A 17,118-nucleotide genomic window follows, 5' to 3' on the forward strand; every position below is an offset into this window, starting at 1 on the left:
GAAATATTTTTTCACCTAACTTTATTGCTATCACACAGGAGATAACAAGCCCCTGTGTGATAGCAATTGGAGGTGACAGGTTCTCCTTATTGACCCTGTCACCTCCAATACAGGAGTTGTAGCACAGCACTGTGCTGGAACTCCTGTGACAGGTGAGAGAGGAACCAGAGGAGAGAGGACGGACCGGCCGGCGGCAGACTTTTTACATGTCATCTCGGCTACACCGCCGAGTTCACATGTAAACAAACAATCGGCCTCCTCATTGCGGGCGCCGGCGCTCGCAACTTCCCCACAAGGACACCTCTGCCGCCCTCTGCGCCCTGCCGCCCCAAGGCCCGGCCTCGGTGGCCTTGTGGGAAATCCGGGCCTGTTTACAAGCTTTATATATAACCTGCTGTGGAAGAACTTTATACACTGCGTGTCCAAAAAAAAAAGTCACACACTCGAATATTTTCTCCGCCTTTAGCTTTGCCATGCATTTGCAGCGGCATCATTTCGATAAGCTTATGCAAAGTCAGAACATTTATTTCCATCCAGAACTTGTAGTGATGATGGGAGAGTCGGAGGACTGCGTAAAGTCTCCTCCAGCTCCATCACATCCCAAAGATTCTCAATGGGGTTCAGGTCTGTGGTGGCCAATCCATGTGTGACAATGATGCCTCACGCTCCCTGAACCGCTCTTTCACAATGTGGGCCCGATGAATCCTGGCATTGTCATCTTGGAATATATCCCATGTGCCATCAGGGAAGAAAAAATCCATTGATGGAAAAACCTGATCATTCAGTATATTCAGGTAGGCAGCTGATCCTGTGCGGCCGGAGGGCGTGGCTACGGTGCCATGCACTTCAATGGCCCGCCACGCCCCCTCCTGCCCAACAAAAAGTGAGCCGGCCGCAATGCGAGGCAGTGTGTTCTGGGCAGAATCGGGCCGGAACGCACTGCATCTGGTATGACCGGGCCCTTAAGGCTAGGGATGAAAAAAACTGAGAACTGTCATTTCCTTGAAAAACTTGGAGATTTTGTTGAAACGCATTGGAGTCAATGAGAAAGGGGAAAATAAAGCGTATCTAAACCCCAAAACAAAAAATGTCACACACTGCCGTTCTCCAGTCCTCAGATGTGGCGGCTGCAGTAGTTGTATTTTTTAGGCTTTTTCTACTTTATTTTTCCCTGGTGATTCTGCCAGTGACACACTTCCTGTCCTGGGGTGACAACACTCACTCTACACAAACGTTTTCCATGTTCGTGAATATCGTTTTAAGTTTTTAGGTTTTTGGTACGATGTTAGCAGTTTGTTTTGCTGATTAATAGATTGTTATGTAAATATAGACATATGTTGAGCAGGCCGGGCATCAGGCCAGAGAATAATGACATTGGGAGCTTTTGGCTGATCTGTTTACTTTCCTTATTTATTGTTTGATGATCATCAATCCTAAAGGGTGAGTCCACCTAGAAGTGGAATCTAGTACAGCTAGAGCTGAGCTTCTTACATGTCTCGGGTGCTCTAAGAGTGAGCTCTCCACGCCATAATTCTGGACTCCTGGGAGTTTTGGGTGATCACGTCCACCTTTGTGTGCCAGCTTCTTCTTCTGCTGTATTCTTCATAGTATAAAATAAATAGAAAATCCAGCAGGGATGGTGGGAGCCCCTCATAATGAGCACAGCAGGTGTACAGACCCGGGAACTCAGCACAGGGATGGTGGGAGCCCCTCATAATGGGCACTGCAGGTGTACAGATCCAGAAACTCAGCACAGGGATGGTGGGAGCTCCTCATAATGGGCACAGCAGGTGTACAGACCCGGGAACTCAGCACAGGGATGGTGGGAGCCCCTCATAATGGGCACAGCGGGTGTACAGACCCGGGAACTCAGCACAGGGATGGTGGGAGCCCCTCATAATGGGCACAGCGGGTGTACAGACCCGGGAACTCAGCACAGGGATGGTGGGAGCCCCTCATAATGGGCACAGCGGGTGTACAGACCCGGGAACTCAGCACAGGGATGCTGGGAAACCATCATTCTGTAGCTGAGTAGCAGAGAGTGAGGTTGCTGTTTCCCTAGCTCTCATACTTCCAGAGTCCGGGGGCTAGATTTGCTCTTCTACCCCCAGCAGTGATGCTGGATCCTGGGGAAGACCCTGGTGGGGGTTCCCTGGAGAGGCCTAAGCCTAGGCCACAAGCGGAAGCCATGGATGGACCTGGTCCCAGGAGAGAGGAGCCTCTCTCAGCCTTTCGGCGAAGGGTGAACGATATGCTCCTGAGAATTGCCAAGGAGGAAGAAAAACTTGGAAACATGAGATTGGAGTACAGAAGGAAGAAATTGCAGTATGACAAGGTCTGGAACAATAAAAAGCAAGCTCTGCAGCCTGGAATGAATGACCTGGAGCAGGCCTTGGAAAGGCAGAACGAGCTGGTGAACTCCTTGAAGGAAAACAGTGGAGCTTTCAAGGAAAAATTTGAAAATGAGAAAAGATTCCGCAGGATGAGGAAAGACACCAGATTGCAGAAGGACATTGAGAATTCAGAGTTGCCAGAGGCGGCAGAGATGTTGGTGAGAGGTGAGTCGGTCCCAGAGAAAGAGACCTGCAGCCCAGTATCTCCTAAGACCACTGAGACCCCAGCAATGGAGGTCTCTGATCTCCTCCCTCCACAGCAGCTATGTGTATCGTCACAGCAGGAGGTAGAGGAGGGTGCTGGCATGCTGGAGTTGATCACCGAAATGGAATCTCCATTATCTGGAAGAAATTTTCGCTTTTCTGCAGACTTCAGATGAAGATGGTGAGGGGGATACTGTCCCTCGTCCTGAAACTCAGCACAGGGATGGTGGGAGCTCCTCATAATGGGCACAGCGGGTGTACAGACCCGGGAACCCAGCACAGGGATGGTGGGAGCTCCTCATAATGGGCACAGCGGGTGTACAGACCCGGGAACTCAGCACAGGGATGGTGGGAACTCCTCATAATGAGCACAGCGGGTGTACAGACCCAGAAACTCAGCACAGGGATGGTGGGAGCTCCTCATAATGGGCACAGCGGGTGTACAGACCCGGGAACCCAGCACAGGGATGGTGGGAGCTCCTCATAATGGGCACAGCATGTGTACAGACCCGAGAACCCAGCACAGGGATGGTGGGAACTTCTCATAATGAGCACAGCGGGTGTACAGACCCAGAAACTCAGCACAGGGATGGTGGGAATCCCTCATAATGGGCCAAATGCCAACATCTACCGCATGATATTGTTGCCTAAACCTGCTGAATGCAATAAAGATATTCATTGGTGAGTTCAGCCACCGGATGAAGATTGTCTGCGGTGATTGTATCTGCTCCATTCAGGCCAGTCATAGAGGTCTCAGGAAGGGATACATCCCTATTACAACAACTGGAGTCAGAATACTCTCACAGAGATCACAGTACACGCCCTCATAATGCATTCATCTTTTTTTCTCCAGAAACATGGCACCATCTTTGTTAAAGCCTCAACCAGGGTCACCATCTACGTCCTAGACTGAGATGCCATATCAGAGATGACTGCCATGTAAATCTCGGTGCCTGTGCGGTTCTTGTCTTTGTTCATGAATGTCTGACATAGATCAGCCCCTGCTGCAGCCTCACACCTGGTGACCACAAAGTTACAATATACAGTCTGATCACTGGGGGAGTGGAGACTGAGGAAATGATTCCGCCTGCCTGCAGCAGGCTGATCATTGGGGAAGGGGAGACTGAGAAAATGCTTCCTCCTTCCGACAGCAGACTGATCACTGGGGAGAGGAGACTCTGGAAATGCATCCTCCTGCCTGCAGCAGACTGATCACTGGGGGAGAGGAGACTGAGAAAATGCTTCCTCCTGCCTGCGGCAGACTGATGACATCATCACAGATTAGACACAGTAACCTGTTTGGAGCTCAAAGATGGTTTTTAATAATAAAGGGACATTTTGTTGTGAAACATTGTCCTTCACTGTATATTGGGACAGTTCAAGAATTCATTCATACAGACGGCTGGTGGATTATCATGAAAGAGTTCAGGCCATCACTGGACTACACTGTCCTATCCTGTCGGGATAAATTCAACAGATTCTGAAGGATAAACCCCAAAATAAGATCACAAAAGGAATGATTTTTTTTCATCAAGAGACAATACTCCGAGTCACACATTACTGGTTGTCATCCATGAATGTGCATTGGAACGGCTTCAATGCCATTGATTATTTTATTTGGCCCCCTTGGATTAATATCTGTCCCTTGATTTAAAAAATACAACTTGCTTGGTGACTATTGGGGGATGAACCAAGATTATATGGTCGCTGGCGGAGCTTATGGTGACATCCTTGGACAAGTCAATGAATAAAATCTTTTGCAGCGCTGCTAAAAGGGTGTGTGGACCTTTAAGAGGGCTACGTAGAAGAATATCAACATCATATCTTCCAGGAACATCCCTTCAACCTGAAGCTGAGAACCTATAGAATGGCCTTCTTGGTTTAATACAGTATATTTTATCAATAGTTGTCCTTTGCTGCATCTACATGTAGGAGTTTGCAATGTCTATAATGAGGTTTTTTTACTATACAGTATTGGTACCTTATTATCTAGCGCCACACTGTGGTCACCGGAAGAACTACACCTGCCTGAAAAATACATTGCCTTCATAGACCAAATTAATAAATGAAGGTTTGATGACGCAGAGCTAAACCTAGGGTTGCCACCTGTCCAGGATTCACCCGGACAGTCCGGGTTTTGAATGCTGTGTCCGAGGCAGCAGAAACACGGACACAAGATGTCAGGCAGACAAGAGCAACCAAAATTAAGACATTGGCTACTGGCCCCCCACTGAAAATAGCCTCAACTGGGATGTTTACATACGTATGGGTGGCTCTATTTACATATGAACAAGCCGCGACTCATTCTCCCAAAAAAAATGTCTGCACATCGCTAGAGTGTTCGGGTTTCGCTTGAAGAAAAGGTAGCAACCCTAGCTAAACCTAATCACTAGAATCTCACTTTACTAATGTTTCCTATGGAACATGGTGTCTCTAGAGATGGGACATGCACCCTATGTCTCTTGTGGGGTTTCCAGGGGTTTTTTTTATGTGAATTTTTAAGCTCTGGATAATACTTGCCGCTGAGACCACAGAAACAGGCAGTGGTAGATCAGAGCTGAGGGGGTCCTCCTTAGCTACTTCTCAGCTCAGGAATGATCTTTAATGGATAGGTACACCGGTGCAGCTTGATTCAATGTATATATCTGCTATCCAGAAGGCTGCTGGGGATTCTGAAAATCACTGTATTGGTCCGTGCTACCTACAATGATAGCCATGATCTTCCCTCTGATTCCCCTCTGCACACCGAACACAGGGAGTCACTCGTTTGGCACTGCCATCAATCAGAGGACACCTTGTATTTTTTTTTTTTCATTGAATACAAGGCATGAGCTGATTGGAGGAAGTGGAAAGAAGGGGTGGATGATGTCACAGTCTGCATCTCATCCAATCAGAGAACACCTGTGTTTAATGTAAAAATGACATGGTGTACTCTGAATGTCGGCAATGCCGAACGAGCGACTCGCTGTGTTCAGTGTGCAGATGGGAATCTATTGGAAGATCGCGGCTATCAGTGTATGTAGTATGAACCAATACAGTGATTTTCTCCATCCTGGACGCCCTTTGGATATATGAGACAGGAGACTCCCCATTATCCGGCATTCAAGCAACGGGCAAAACAAAATTGTAGGTTGCTTGGTGAACACTAAAAAATGTTGTTAACAAAAGAATGTAAACAATAACAATAAACCTGCCCTCTGCTCAGTGGGCAGGTTTCAATACCAGCCTGCTATTGGCTATTGCAATTTGAAATAGCCAATAGCAGGTTGGCTATCGTACCTGCCCATTGAGCATAGGAGCGGAACTTTCTCTCTCAGGTCCGCTCCCATGCTCAGTGGGCAGGTTTCCATAGCCAGCCTGCTATTGGCTATTGCAATTTGAAATAGCCAATAGCAGGCTGACTATTGCACCCGCACACTGAGCGGAATGGTTACTATTAACTCTCAAGCAACCGGAAACAACAGTTATCCGGCATCTACTGATCCCCGTGGGTGCTGCATAACTGGAAATTTACTGTATATACATTGAATGTAGCGCTGATTACTACAGTGATTTTCAGCATCCCCAGTGGGCCTCCAGAGATTAGATATGGATACTTACATTGACTATCACTGTATGTAGTGCAGAGCAATACAGTGATTTTCAGCATCTCCAGCGGCCTTCCAGGTATCGTAAGTGTAGGTTTGGAAAACAAAACCATTCCTGGAGTTCCACTTTAACTTTGTGACTGGAGCCTGATGTACAAAATGCAGTAACCCAAACCAGGCGGTCCAATCTCACCTTTTTTCTTACAGGACTCCAGAAATCTCAAAGTGCTGCCTTTGCGTTACTGCACATTGTACACACTAATAGATCGGAAATCTTTCTTCTACACTGAAGTCACATTGGCGTCTTACAACCAATCAAATTGGACTTTTCACTTTTCGAGCAGCGCTTGAAGCCTGTGAAGAGGGAATCTGGTTGGTTGTTAGAGGCAATGCAGAAAGTTCCTCAAGACACTTCTAAACATAAAGTCCATCAGGGGGCCAGAAACCACGGCCTATAAATATGACATGAGACCGGGGAAACATTTTTACTTGTTCGTTTAAACACATCGAATTCTGTTTATATAAAACATTTTCCGCACTTGTCTGGATAGGCAGCAGGTGAATCGCTATATAAATATAACTGGAGGAACCCAGCAATCATTTACATTGCGCCATCGGAATACTCAGTATTGTTTACATGTGACGTCAGAACAATGAAACCCACATATGCCCTCGTACTATGTATTATACTATTATACTCCTCACCAATATATCGCTATGAATAAAATACTATTTTAGAAAAGTATATATATATGTATTGGATTTGTTCGATATTTGTATAATACGTACAGTATATACGTATATGATGTGTATTCTATGATGAAATGTATAGAAATGTATAGTATTTATAATACATACACACAGTATATATAAAAACGGAGTATTGCAGCATTCAATGATACCTACCTATATACCGTGTATGTATGTATGTATGTATGTATGTATATATACATATATATATATATTTAAAAAGCGGCGGCCATATTGAGTGGGGCAAGTGAGAATAAAAACGTGCTGGATTAGTGTGATCCTAGTTCATTTTATTACTTCATTGCTGGGCTGTATGTGTATAGGCCAATGTAGTTGGATCTGTATGTGCGTTTATAATCAAAATTAATTGATTAAAAACATTTTTGATTAATCGAACACGAAAATTTTAATCAGTAACAGCCTTAATATATATATATATTCTTTTTGCCTTCGGATAGAGCAGGAAAATGGTAAAACACTCCGTCAGTTTATTTTGTTGTTGTCTGTGTCCTGTTGAGGAGATTTCCCTTCACTTCCTGTCCTGGTGGCACAACAGGAAGTGAGAGGATATTTCCTCGCCTCTTGTTCTGGGGACAACTGTAAGATTCTGAACTGCTAATAATTTTCTGCTCTGGAGACAATGGTCACCAGAATAAATGGGCAGGGTGACTCTCCCCAGTGTGGATATAGATGTCAATAACATTTTGTGGAAGCAGTGGTCTCTATGCAAATGTCTGACTCCTCTGCTCTCCAGTCAGCTGTGAGTTTAGATTTACTGATTGGATATCTATAACTCTGGTTCATCAGGGGAAGTGTCAGTCCTCTACAGGGAGACCACTGCTTCCCCACAGAGAGCAAGGGTTCCTCTTTGTAGCATGCCGGCAGGGGACAGCTTTTTCTACTCAGGCCGTGGCTGCATTCTAAGGAAACCCAATTGTAAGACATTGCAGACTTTTTTTGATGCTCCTGGAATGTATTTAGGAATTTTAGACAAGATCTGAACACAATCATTAGAATGGAATATGTTTTAAGATGTTAAAGGAGAACTATGAGGTGGGTGCTTTTCACTCACCTCATAGTTCTAGCAGACCTGTGACAATGACAATGAGACTGTCACAGGTCGGCTCAGTAGATCGGGAGGTGAGGGAACACATACCGGCGTTCGCTCACCTCTCGATCCTGTCACAGCTCTCTGCCGTGACAGGGGGAGGGGCTGGATTCCCCCCTCCCCGCTCCGATCCGCCAGCGCTGACTGGCGGAACGGACGGGGGAGGGGGCGGGTACAGCTGGCTCTGCCTCTAGATAGGCAGAGCCAGCTGTCAGTCACGCAGCTGGGCGGATCCCGGCACAATTGTCGGGATCCTCTTCAGCTGCGGCGTCTCAGTATACCGCGAGCACCAGCTTGCGGTATACTGAACTTTGGGTGATGGGAGGACGCTAGTTTGTGTCCTCCCGTTACCCTAAGGAGAACTATGGTGAAAAGCCTTAACCCCATAGTTCTCCTTTAACGAAATGTAAAAGTTCTTTTCAATCTGTTTAAATTTGGAATGTGACTTTTGACATACTCAGAAACATGAAACTTGCATGGTGTGTTCCCTTCTGGAGCATAGTACCCCCACCCTGTTATTATGACCTGCATCATGACATGCCTTATAATAATACACATGCATGGTAATGCACTTGAGATATGCACTGAGATGCTGTGGCATTGAAAGTGAATTGCACCCCGGCATGCATCTACGGTGCACTGCAATGCACCTGCATTATAGAGCACTGGAATGCACAGATACATGTGCTCTATGTGTTGCTCTGTGCTGTGCAGGACCTACATTTTCCAGCCTTGACAGCCCATTAAAAATAATTAGGCTGCTTAAGGTAAAGCTCCTCTAAACATGAAAATATGTGTGATACGGTGGGTATGGGCCCCCACTGCGGCTAAACTATGAGCCCTGTATATCCTTAGTAATCTTGGTGAATAAGGTCTTGTGCTGTGCCACCCACTGATATAAGTCATACCCACCTAGGTCTAGGAAATTGTGGGATCAAGTCTGGCCATTGAGTGGCGGTCCTAATAACAACCTGGCTGCAATTTTTTTATTTTTAGGGGTGCCATTCAGTAGTCTAGAAATCAGCATCTTCTGTGTGATGTCAAAACAACTCACCAAAATCTCAGAAATAATGTTTTTATTTGTAAAGTGCATACAATTTGTACAGAAAGCCATGCAAAGGAAAAATTCCATATGATAAATTGGCAAAAGTTTCAAGAATATTGATTCCACCTGGGGGTGCAAGCACAACTACTGTTTATTAAGTATTTAAAATATGTAACGCATTAAAAACCTAACGCTAGTCAAAACAGTGAAGAGTAAGAACCTTGGTCATGTTTCCATTGCTTCCATGTCACAATTTAAGAGATTTCTCCATACTTCCTGACCTGTCCAGGGGATGGGGAGATGGGTCTCAGATAGAACAGGAACTGAGGAGATCATAGAGTTCACATTTATAACACAACACAAGCTCTAACAATTCCCCACATCATCCTGAAAAAACGAAATTGGTTGGCTGGAGCTGGCTCTAATCTTGTAAACATTCCACTATGACTAAGCTTCCCACCAGGTCATCTTGGGATCCGTAGTAGAAAAGACTACCAATGACTACAATTTTACCAGCAGATCACCAAGAGGAAATGCATTTGAGGAAGATCCATCACAAAGGCAAGGATGGCCATAAATAGTCATTTCCTGTCCCCAGTTTTATGCCCAGTGCCCACTATGATATATGGTTGAAGATTAAACTGTTTGGGGCTACCCTAGGGGGGTGACCATAGAGACCTTCTAACTTGTTGGAAAATCATCATGCAAACTGGTAGATCTTTCCTTCCCCGTGCAAGTCCTGGAGCTACAGAGAAGGGGCAGATGGCTCCCTGTACGTGGTTTTTGGAGAAACACCTGCTGGTATATGGAAGCAGAATAATAAGCATTTTATTGTAGCTAGGATCTGTCAAATGAGGAACTAGCCAGTCTTGAGAAGATCTAAACATAGACGCAGATGAAGACCAGCGTCCCACCGCCCCAATTCTATTCTGGGAGGTGCGTTCTCACCTCCCAGAAGAATCCTCAAATATCAGCCACACTTAGCCGATGTACGTATAAAATCACATTTTATTGTAGTTTATTTATAAGACTAGGTTCACACCTAGGCGACACCTCACCGCGCGGCAATCTTGCACGATTCAGAGTCGGCACGGTGTGAACCGATCGCGCTGTGGGGGCCATTAATTTCTAATGGCACCCCAGTCGCGACGGGCGTATCGCACGGCTTCCCGCCACGATTATGCTCGTGCTTCCGAAAACAGCCGTGCGTTGTATATCACAAAAAAAAGGTACTTGTACCTTTTTCTTGCGATTGCCGTGCGGATGTCACCCCATTGAAATCAATGGGGCTGCACATCGATCGCTGCCTGCATTGAGCAGGACCACACGACACCCAGGACGAGCGTCCCGGGAGTCGTGCGGTGTAGTGCAGGTGTGAACCTAGCCTTATGGACTTATGTTGGATGAACTATAAAATATGATTCTATATGTACGCCGGCTAAGTGCAGCTGATATTTGATGATAGACACAGACAAGTTGCAGTGGTAATGGACATGGTCGGTTCCTGTGAAGAGCTGGGTCTACCTGGAACCATTCAATTTTATTCATTATACAGTGCTGGTTTTTCAATGTGAGGATGTTGGAAGGTGAAGACATAGGGGTGGTAGATTTGCTTCAGCGCGTTGTTCAGGATTAAATGAAGCATGCTAAATATAAAATTAAAACACGTGTTAGTAAACAGATAATATAATGAATATACTAATATACTATAAAAAGAGATTTACTTCTTCCCCCCCCCCCCCCCCCCGCATTTGCAGAATAAGACGCAGTAATGGCGGCCTCCTTGACTCTCTCAGGAAAGGTTATCTTTAAAGCATCTCTGTTGTTGTTTATACGGTATATATATATATATATATACCCTGGTCCTAAAGTAGGTAATATCAAGATCACAGCTGCAGCGGCATCTTTCTTTCAGCCGGCATCCACCTTACACATAAAAGTGATCCAAGCACTTGTGATCCAAGCACTGAAACGAGAGCCCACCTCCGCCTATGTAGATTGTCCCGCCCTTGTGCGGGGCCAGGACCAGTACGGCACACATCCAGTGTCTGATCCCCCTTCCAGTTGTTGAACCCGGAAGTGACGAGTATTTCATCACTTCCGGTTTCAGGCTGTCATTTCTGCTGTGGCCAGATAAGAAGGTGGTGCAGCACTATATGTGCTTCATCAACTGCAGCGGGATCCATAGGTGACATTAGTGGTCTATTAGACCCCTGATGTCTTCATATAGAGGACTTGTCACTTCCTTTATACTATCACACAGGGGGCATGTTGGCACCCTATGCGATAGCAATAAAGTAAAGCAATAGCAATAAAGCCTTCCACCCCACCGCCCACTCACCGGAGTGGCTCACTCAAGCCCCACTTCTAATTATGTGCAAACCACCCACGATTGATTAATGCTTTATTGAGTTTCTAAGTGTGCTCAGTAACTTAAATAAGGGTGAATCTGTGATAGCCGGATGTCCTGCAGGACACTGGCACCCTCAGAATTGAGATCCAAGATGCAGGACTCTCTCACCAAATCTGGGGCAGTTGGCACCTACGCCATTGAAATGAATGAGGTTGGCCGGCATGTGAACACTAAGTAGTGGTGTCAGAGGGGAAGGCTGTGCAACTCCAGGAAAAAAAGGTGGGGTCCTGGAGGGCCATGTTGTCCCGCCCGGAGATGGGGGGGGGGGGGGGGCATTTTAAAAAGTATTTAACATGGCAAGCAGCAATAAGGCAATAAGGAGGGTGGGGGGATTTTTAAAAGGACAGGTTCACTAAATGGAACTTGTCTTTTAGAGAGAAGTTTCTGTACGGCAGCCATAGAGGACAGCGTCATGCCACTTTGACACAGGAATTTGCACTCTCCTACACACAAATTGTATTACCTTGTAACAGGGCCGGTTCAAAGCACCATGCTACCCCGGCAACGCTGGAGTCAAAGCAGCAGCCTTTGGCCCGGCAGATAGCTGGGGAGATACGAGGGTAACCGCAGTTTATCCGAGCTTTGGGTGAGACGGAACACTCAGGGGAAGCTATGGAAGGCACACAAAAAATAAAGAGAGAGAGAGAAAGATGAGACAAACTCTCACTGGGGACTCAAATCACATGCACGGTATCAATATTAAATCCAATCATTATCAATCTTTTAAAGGGGACAATTGGTATTAACAACTTTGTTTAGATATACATAGAGAAGGGATTGGATTACGCAGCAATGGTCCACTGCTGTCACCATCAGGAAGCCCTGCCTGAGAAATGTCATGCAGTCATCCCTGGGGTACATGTATTATTATTATGATTATTATTATTATTATACAGGATTTATATAGCGCCAATAGTTTGCGCAGCGCTTTACAATATAAGGAAGACATTACAGTCACAATACAATTTAAGACAAGATGGTAAGGAGGGCCCTGCCCGTGAGGGCTTACAATCTATCATGTAGATAGAAAGTGGCTGCAAATAGGCTGTAGGAAATGTGCAGCACTGAGATAGAACAAAGTATAAAAAAAAGGATAAAAGGATTAAAAAAACTATTTTATTAAAAAAAAAATGAAAATAGCTTATCAGTATGTCGTTCAGTGAGGGCTTCCATCTACTTTATTGACCAGACTACCCAAACCAAAGGCAGCCCTGATATTTATTTGTGTGGGCAGCCTATGCCTGGTATATAACTTTACTAATCAGGATGCTGGAACTACAAATCCCAGCGTCCTGATTAGTAAAGTTATATACAAGGCATAGGCTGTCCACACAAATCTATAAGCATCTATGAGGGAATCATAGACGGTGTACTTACTCTGGGCAGAGCGGGTGACCCCCAACAGCAGCACCGCAGCTAAGATCCAGCAGATTCTGCGCTCCATTCTGACGCTCTCCTTTGGGTCCGGATGGAGAAATCACACCAGCAGCAACGGCCACGTGCTCCCCTTATTTTATATCCTCGGGTCTGTTTGCTGAATTCTTCTGATAAGGTTCTCTGAGGGTGAGGCCTCTCGCTCTCCACACCCCGGCTTTGTCTGTTGAAGTATGACCCTGAAAGGGTGACACCAAAAAGAATTAATGAAAGGAGGTGCCAGGTTATTTTCAGATCACTAAATGTAAATAAATCAGTGTAGCATTTATAAAACGGGAAAAAGTCGTTTTACATTGTTTAAAAAGACTAAAGCTGGGTAGACACGGTTAGAATGTTTGTTTTCCGGACGTTGGTTTGATTTTATAATAGTCGATGGGGTCAAATGGACGATTGCTTTTGACCACAGTGATGGAAACATTAACTTGGGGAAACTCCATTTATAACAAAATCGAATATTAAAATTAAACTAAATTCCAAGTGACATTCGTCAAGTCTCTGATGACATTATCGAATGTTCTGGTGAGATTGTTCATATGACGGTGTGTATTTACCAGTGCATGGCCTACTTTAGAATTTCGGAGGATTCACGGAAGTCGGCCCAAAATTCTGACAGTGGGAGGCCCTGTTGGCTTGACAAAGGTCGATTATTTAAAGGAGCTGGGCTGAAAATTGTTGGCTGAATAGTGACAGCAGCCAATCATCTGTAGTATCAATTCAAGTGTAATATCTGTTCTTATCAGTGTTCAGGAGGGGCCCTGTGATTTCTAGTTACGCCCCTTGCAGAGCCCACCTGAGATCCCAAACAGCCCATCTGAGAGTGACCCTGCAGAGCCCACCATAGACTCTCTATGGTGGGCTCTGCAGGGTGTCAGTTGCGCTGGTCACACCCATGCACACCTCTTCCCTGTCAGCCCCTATCCTCTGTCAGCCTTCTCCACCACCTCCTCTGCAGCTGCTGGCTGTCACTGACTCAACAGCGGCTGTGAGGAGGAACGCGCCGCTGTACAGATCACTTACAGTTTGTCAGTGATTTAAAGAGCGGCGCGTTCCTCCTCACAGCTGCCATTGACAGCCAGCAGCCTACGATGCCATAGCGACCCAGGCGCCCCGCACGGCATTAGGGGGACCCATTTGTTCCTCGTCCTGGCCGGGCCCCCCTATGCCCCGGGCCCCTTAACAGCCACCTTGGTCGCTCTGGTGATAGTTCCGCCACTGGTGTCAAGGCCCCAATAGACTTAAATGGGAGCACCTAAATAAGAAACTGTTTTTTTTGCATAGTAACTAGCTTTGCATTGGCTAAATATAAAAAAAAATCAATGCTCAAACCTGTGCTATTAGGAAGTAATGTTGTTGAGGAATTAGAAATGACAACCAGTGATATTCCCAGAGTCTCTGGCACTCTGGGTGGATCATATGTTAATACCCTTGCTGCTCTATCTGACAAAATGTAATGATAGTAATGGCCAGTGAAAGCTGTAGTTTCCCGTCAGTTGGGGGTCAATAGAGATGTACCCCTTTTATTGGTGGTTGCTGGAAAATTAATAGTCAGTCAGTCATGAAGAATCCCCTTTACATTGACAGTCAGCGTAGTGCCTAGTTACATTGGTGGTGAAAAGTAAAACATAATTTGTATTGATGGTCGACAGGAAGAAGACATTGGCGGTCAGTGGGAGGAAAAATATCCCTTACATTGGTAATCAGTGGGAAGAAGAATGCCCCACACATTGGTGGTCAGTGGTAAAAAGAATGCCACTTACAATGGTGGTCCACATGAATAAGAATATCCAACACATAGGTGGTCCGTGGGAAGAATGCCTTATACATTGGTGGTTGTTGGGAGGAAGAATCTCCCTTACATTAGTGGCCATTGTAAAAAGAATCCCCTTTAAATTAGTGATCAGTCGTAGAAAGAAATCCCTTTACATAGGTGGTCCATGGGAGGAAGCCTCCCACTTAAAATAGTGGTCAGTACTCTTTACATTAGTTGTCAGTAGGAAGAACAATGCTGCCTACATTAGGGGTTAGTTAGAGGCAAAATACTCCTTACATTGTTGGTCAGTGGGAGGAAGTATAACCTTTACATTGATGGCCAGTGGAGAGGGGTTCCCTTAAATTGGTGATATATAATGGTACCATGACATTTGCATTAATCATCCGTGGAAAGAAGAATAGCTCTTACATTGGTAGTCAATGGTAGGAAGAATACCTGTGACATTGGAGGTTAGTAGGAAGAAGAATACCCCTTACATTGGGGGTCTGTGGAGAAGGATGTCCTTAAATTGGTGGTCAGTAAGAGTAAAATGGCATTTGCATAAATGGTCAGTAGGAAGACGAATACCCTTTACATTGCTGGCCAATTTATAAAACAATGCTTTCTACATTGGTGGTCAGTGGTTAGAAAAATGCCCCTTACATTTGTGGTCAGGGTGAAGAACGATGCATCTCATATTGGTGGTCAGTGGAAGGAGGAAACTACCTTACATTGTGTCAGTTAGAACAAGAATGAGCCTTACATTGATGATCAGTAGGAGGAAGAATACCCCCTACTTTGGAGCTCATTGGAGAAGGGTTTGTTTACATTGGAGATCAGTAGGTGGGAAAATGCCCATTACATTGGTAGTTAGTAGTACTAATACCCCTAATATTTGTGGTCAGTGGTAGACTGGCCCCCTTGCAGTAATGTTATTGGGAGTAAAATTTCCATTTTAAATGGTGGTCAGTGGGAAGAATATTCCTTACATTGGGGGTCAGGTGTAAAAAAGCTCCCTTGCATTAATGATCAATGGGTGGAAGAATTCCATTTCAGTTGGTGGTCAGTGGGAAGAATACCTTTTACATAGGTGGTCAGTGCTACAACAGCCCCCTTGCAATATTAATCAGAGAGAAAGAATTACATTTCAGTAGGTGGTCAGTGAAAAGAATACCTCTTATATTGGTGGTCAGTGAAAAGAATACCTCTTATATTGGTGGTCAGTCTCTTGGTCCTCCCCTGAGGTTCATAATACTTATGTGGTCCACAGTTAAGAATCAGACAAGTCTACTATTCTACATTGCAGCTTTATTACATTAAATATGTGCCTGGCCGAAATACATTTATAAAGAGGAAAATTATTTAACAGTAGGTAATAATCTGATCATCAGACAGAGAGTGTTGTCCAATTGCTAAGTTGTGGAAGAAAATTAGGTATGACAATTGCTTGTTCTTGCATAGTTCCACTGGCAGAGACAGCTTCCTTTATTCAATTCCATTTAAAAGAGACACTCTGCGATAAAAGAGAAACATAATCATAGTTAGACAAGCTGTCAAGATTAGAAAAGGAGTCACATTTATTCCACCCACCATCAACCTAAAACTCAGATCAATACCCCAACATGTAAAGAGGCAGGGGCGTATCTGCCGCGAGGCAAACAAGGCGTTTGCCTGGAGCGGCAGATTCCCTGAGAGCGGCACTTGCTGTGGTTCTCTCCCCTTGATAAATTTTATTTATCAAGGGAAGAGAACCGGAGGCTATCGTAGCGGCGGGGACGAGGACGGCGGGTTGCGGCGGTGTCCAGCAGGCAGCGGTCAGCGGCGCTTCTTAATCTTCTTAATGCCGGGTGAGTGATCGTCGGAGGGGGTTGTCGATGGAGGCTTGTGCTGATGGGGAGGCGGCGTCAACCCCGGGGGGGGGTGCTGATGGTGACGATCGTCCGTCAGTACGGGGGGGAGGAGGGGGGGCGGCGTTGCTGTTTTGCCTAGGGCAGCAGCATTTGTAAATACACCGCTGTAAAGAGGTATGGATGAATGGACAGAGTTAGTCAATAAGGCAACCCAAGCCAATAATCAGAATGAATTTAACCAAATGGCTACCTTTGGTTAAAATGACTATGACTTAAACAACTACACGAATATTCGATAAGTGTTGACTCATAGGGGCCCTTTGGGTTGTTGTCCTATTTGTGACTGCCCAATGGGTTTTCCTGGCAAGATACAAATACATTATACGAACTATAAATCAGTTACAAGACCATATCTAGAATATGGGGTCCAGGTGTGGAGTCAGTGGGTTGAAATGAGCAACTAAATAAATGAAATGAATAGAAATTCCTACTGTCAAAAAATAGAACAATGAGCAGGATTATTCACAAAAGGGTGAAAAGTTTGGAGAAGGCTTGGGAAGTGAGCAATCTAGGACAGAATAGCT

The 17,118-nt window shown here is 45.3% G+C and overlaps 1 protein-coding gene across 1 annotated transcript in view; it reads right to left on the reverse strand.

The window, feature by feature from the left end:
- The window catches only part of LOC108796171 (putative gastrointestinal growth factor xP4), a 29,052-nt gene that overhangs the window by 6,551 nt on the left and 5,383 nt on the right, over positions 1-17,118 (reverse strand). Inside the window, exon 3 of the mRNA XM_018567609.1 lies at positions 11,964-12,110. Within this exon, the coding sequence (XP_018423111.1) occupies positions 11,964-12,110 (147 nt within the window). The remainder of the gene's footprint in view (positions 1-11,963; positions 12,111-17,118) is intronic.

The sequence above is a fragment of the Nanorana parkeri genome, unplaced genomic scaffold, assembly GCF_000935625.1.
Source record: "Nanorana parkeri isolate BGI_ZX_2015 unplaced genomic scaffold, ASM93562v1 scaffold1073, whole genome shotgun sequence".
Taxonomy (NCBI): Eukaryota; Metazoa; Chordata; class Amphibia; order Anura; family Dicroglossidae; genus Nanorana; species Nanorana parkeri.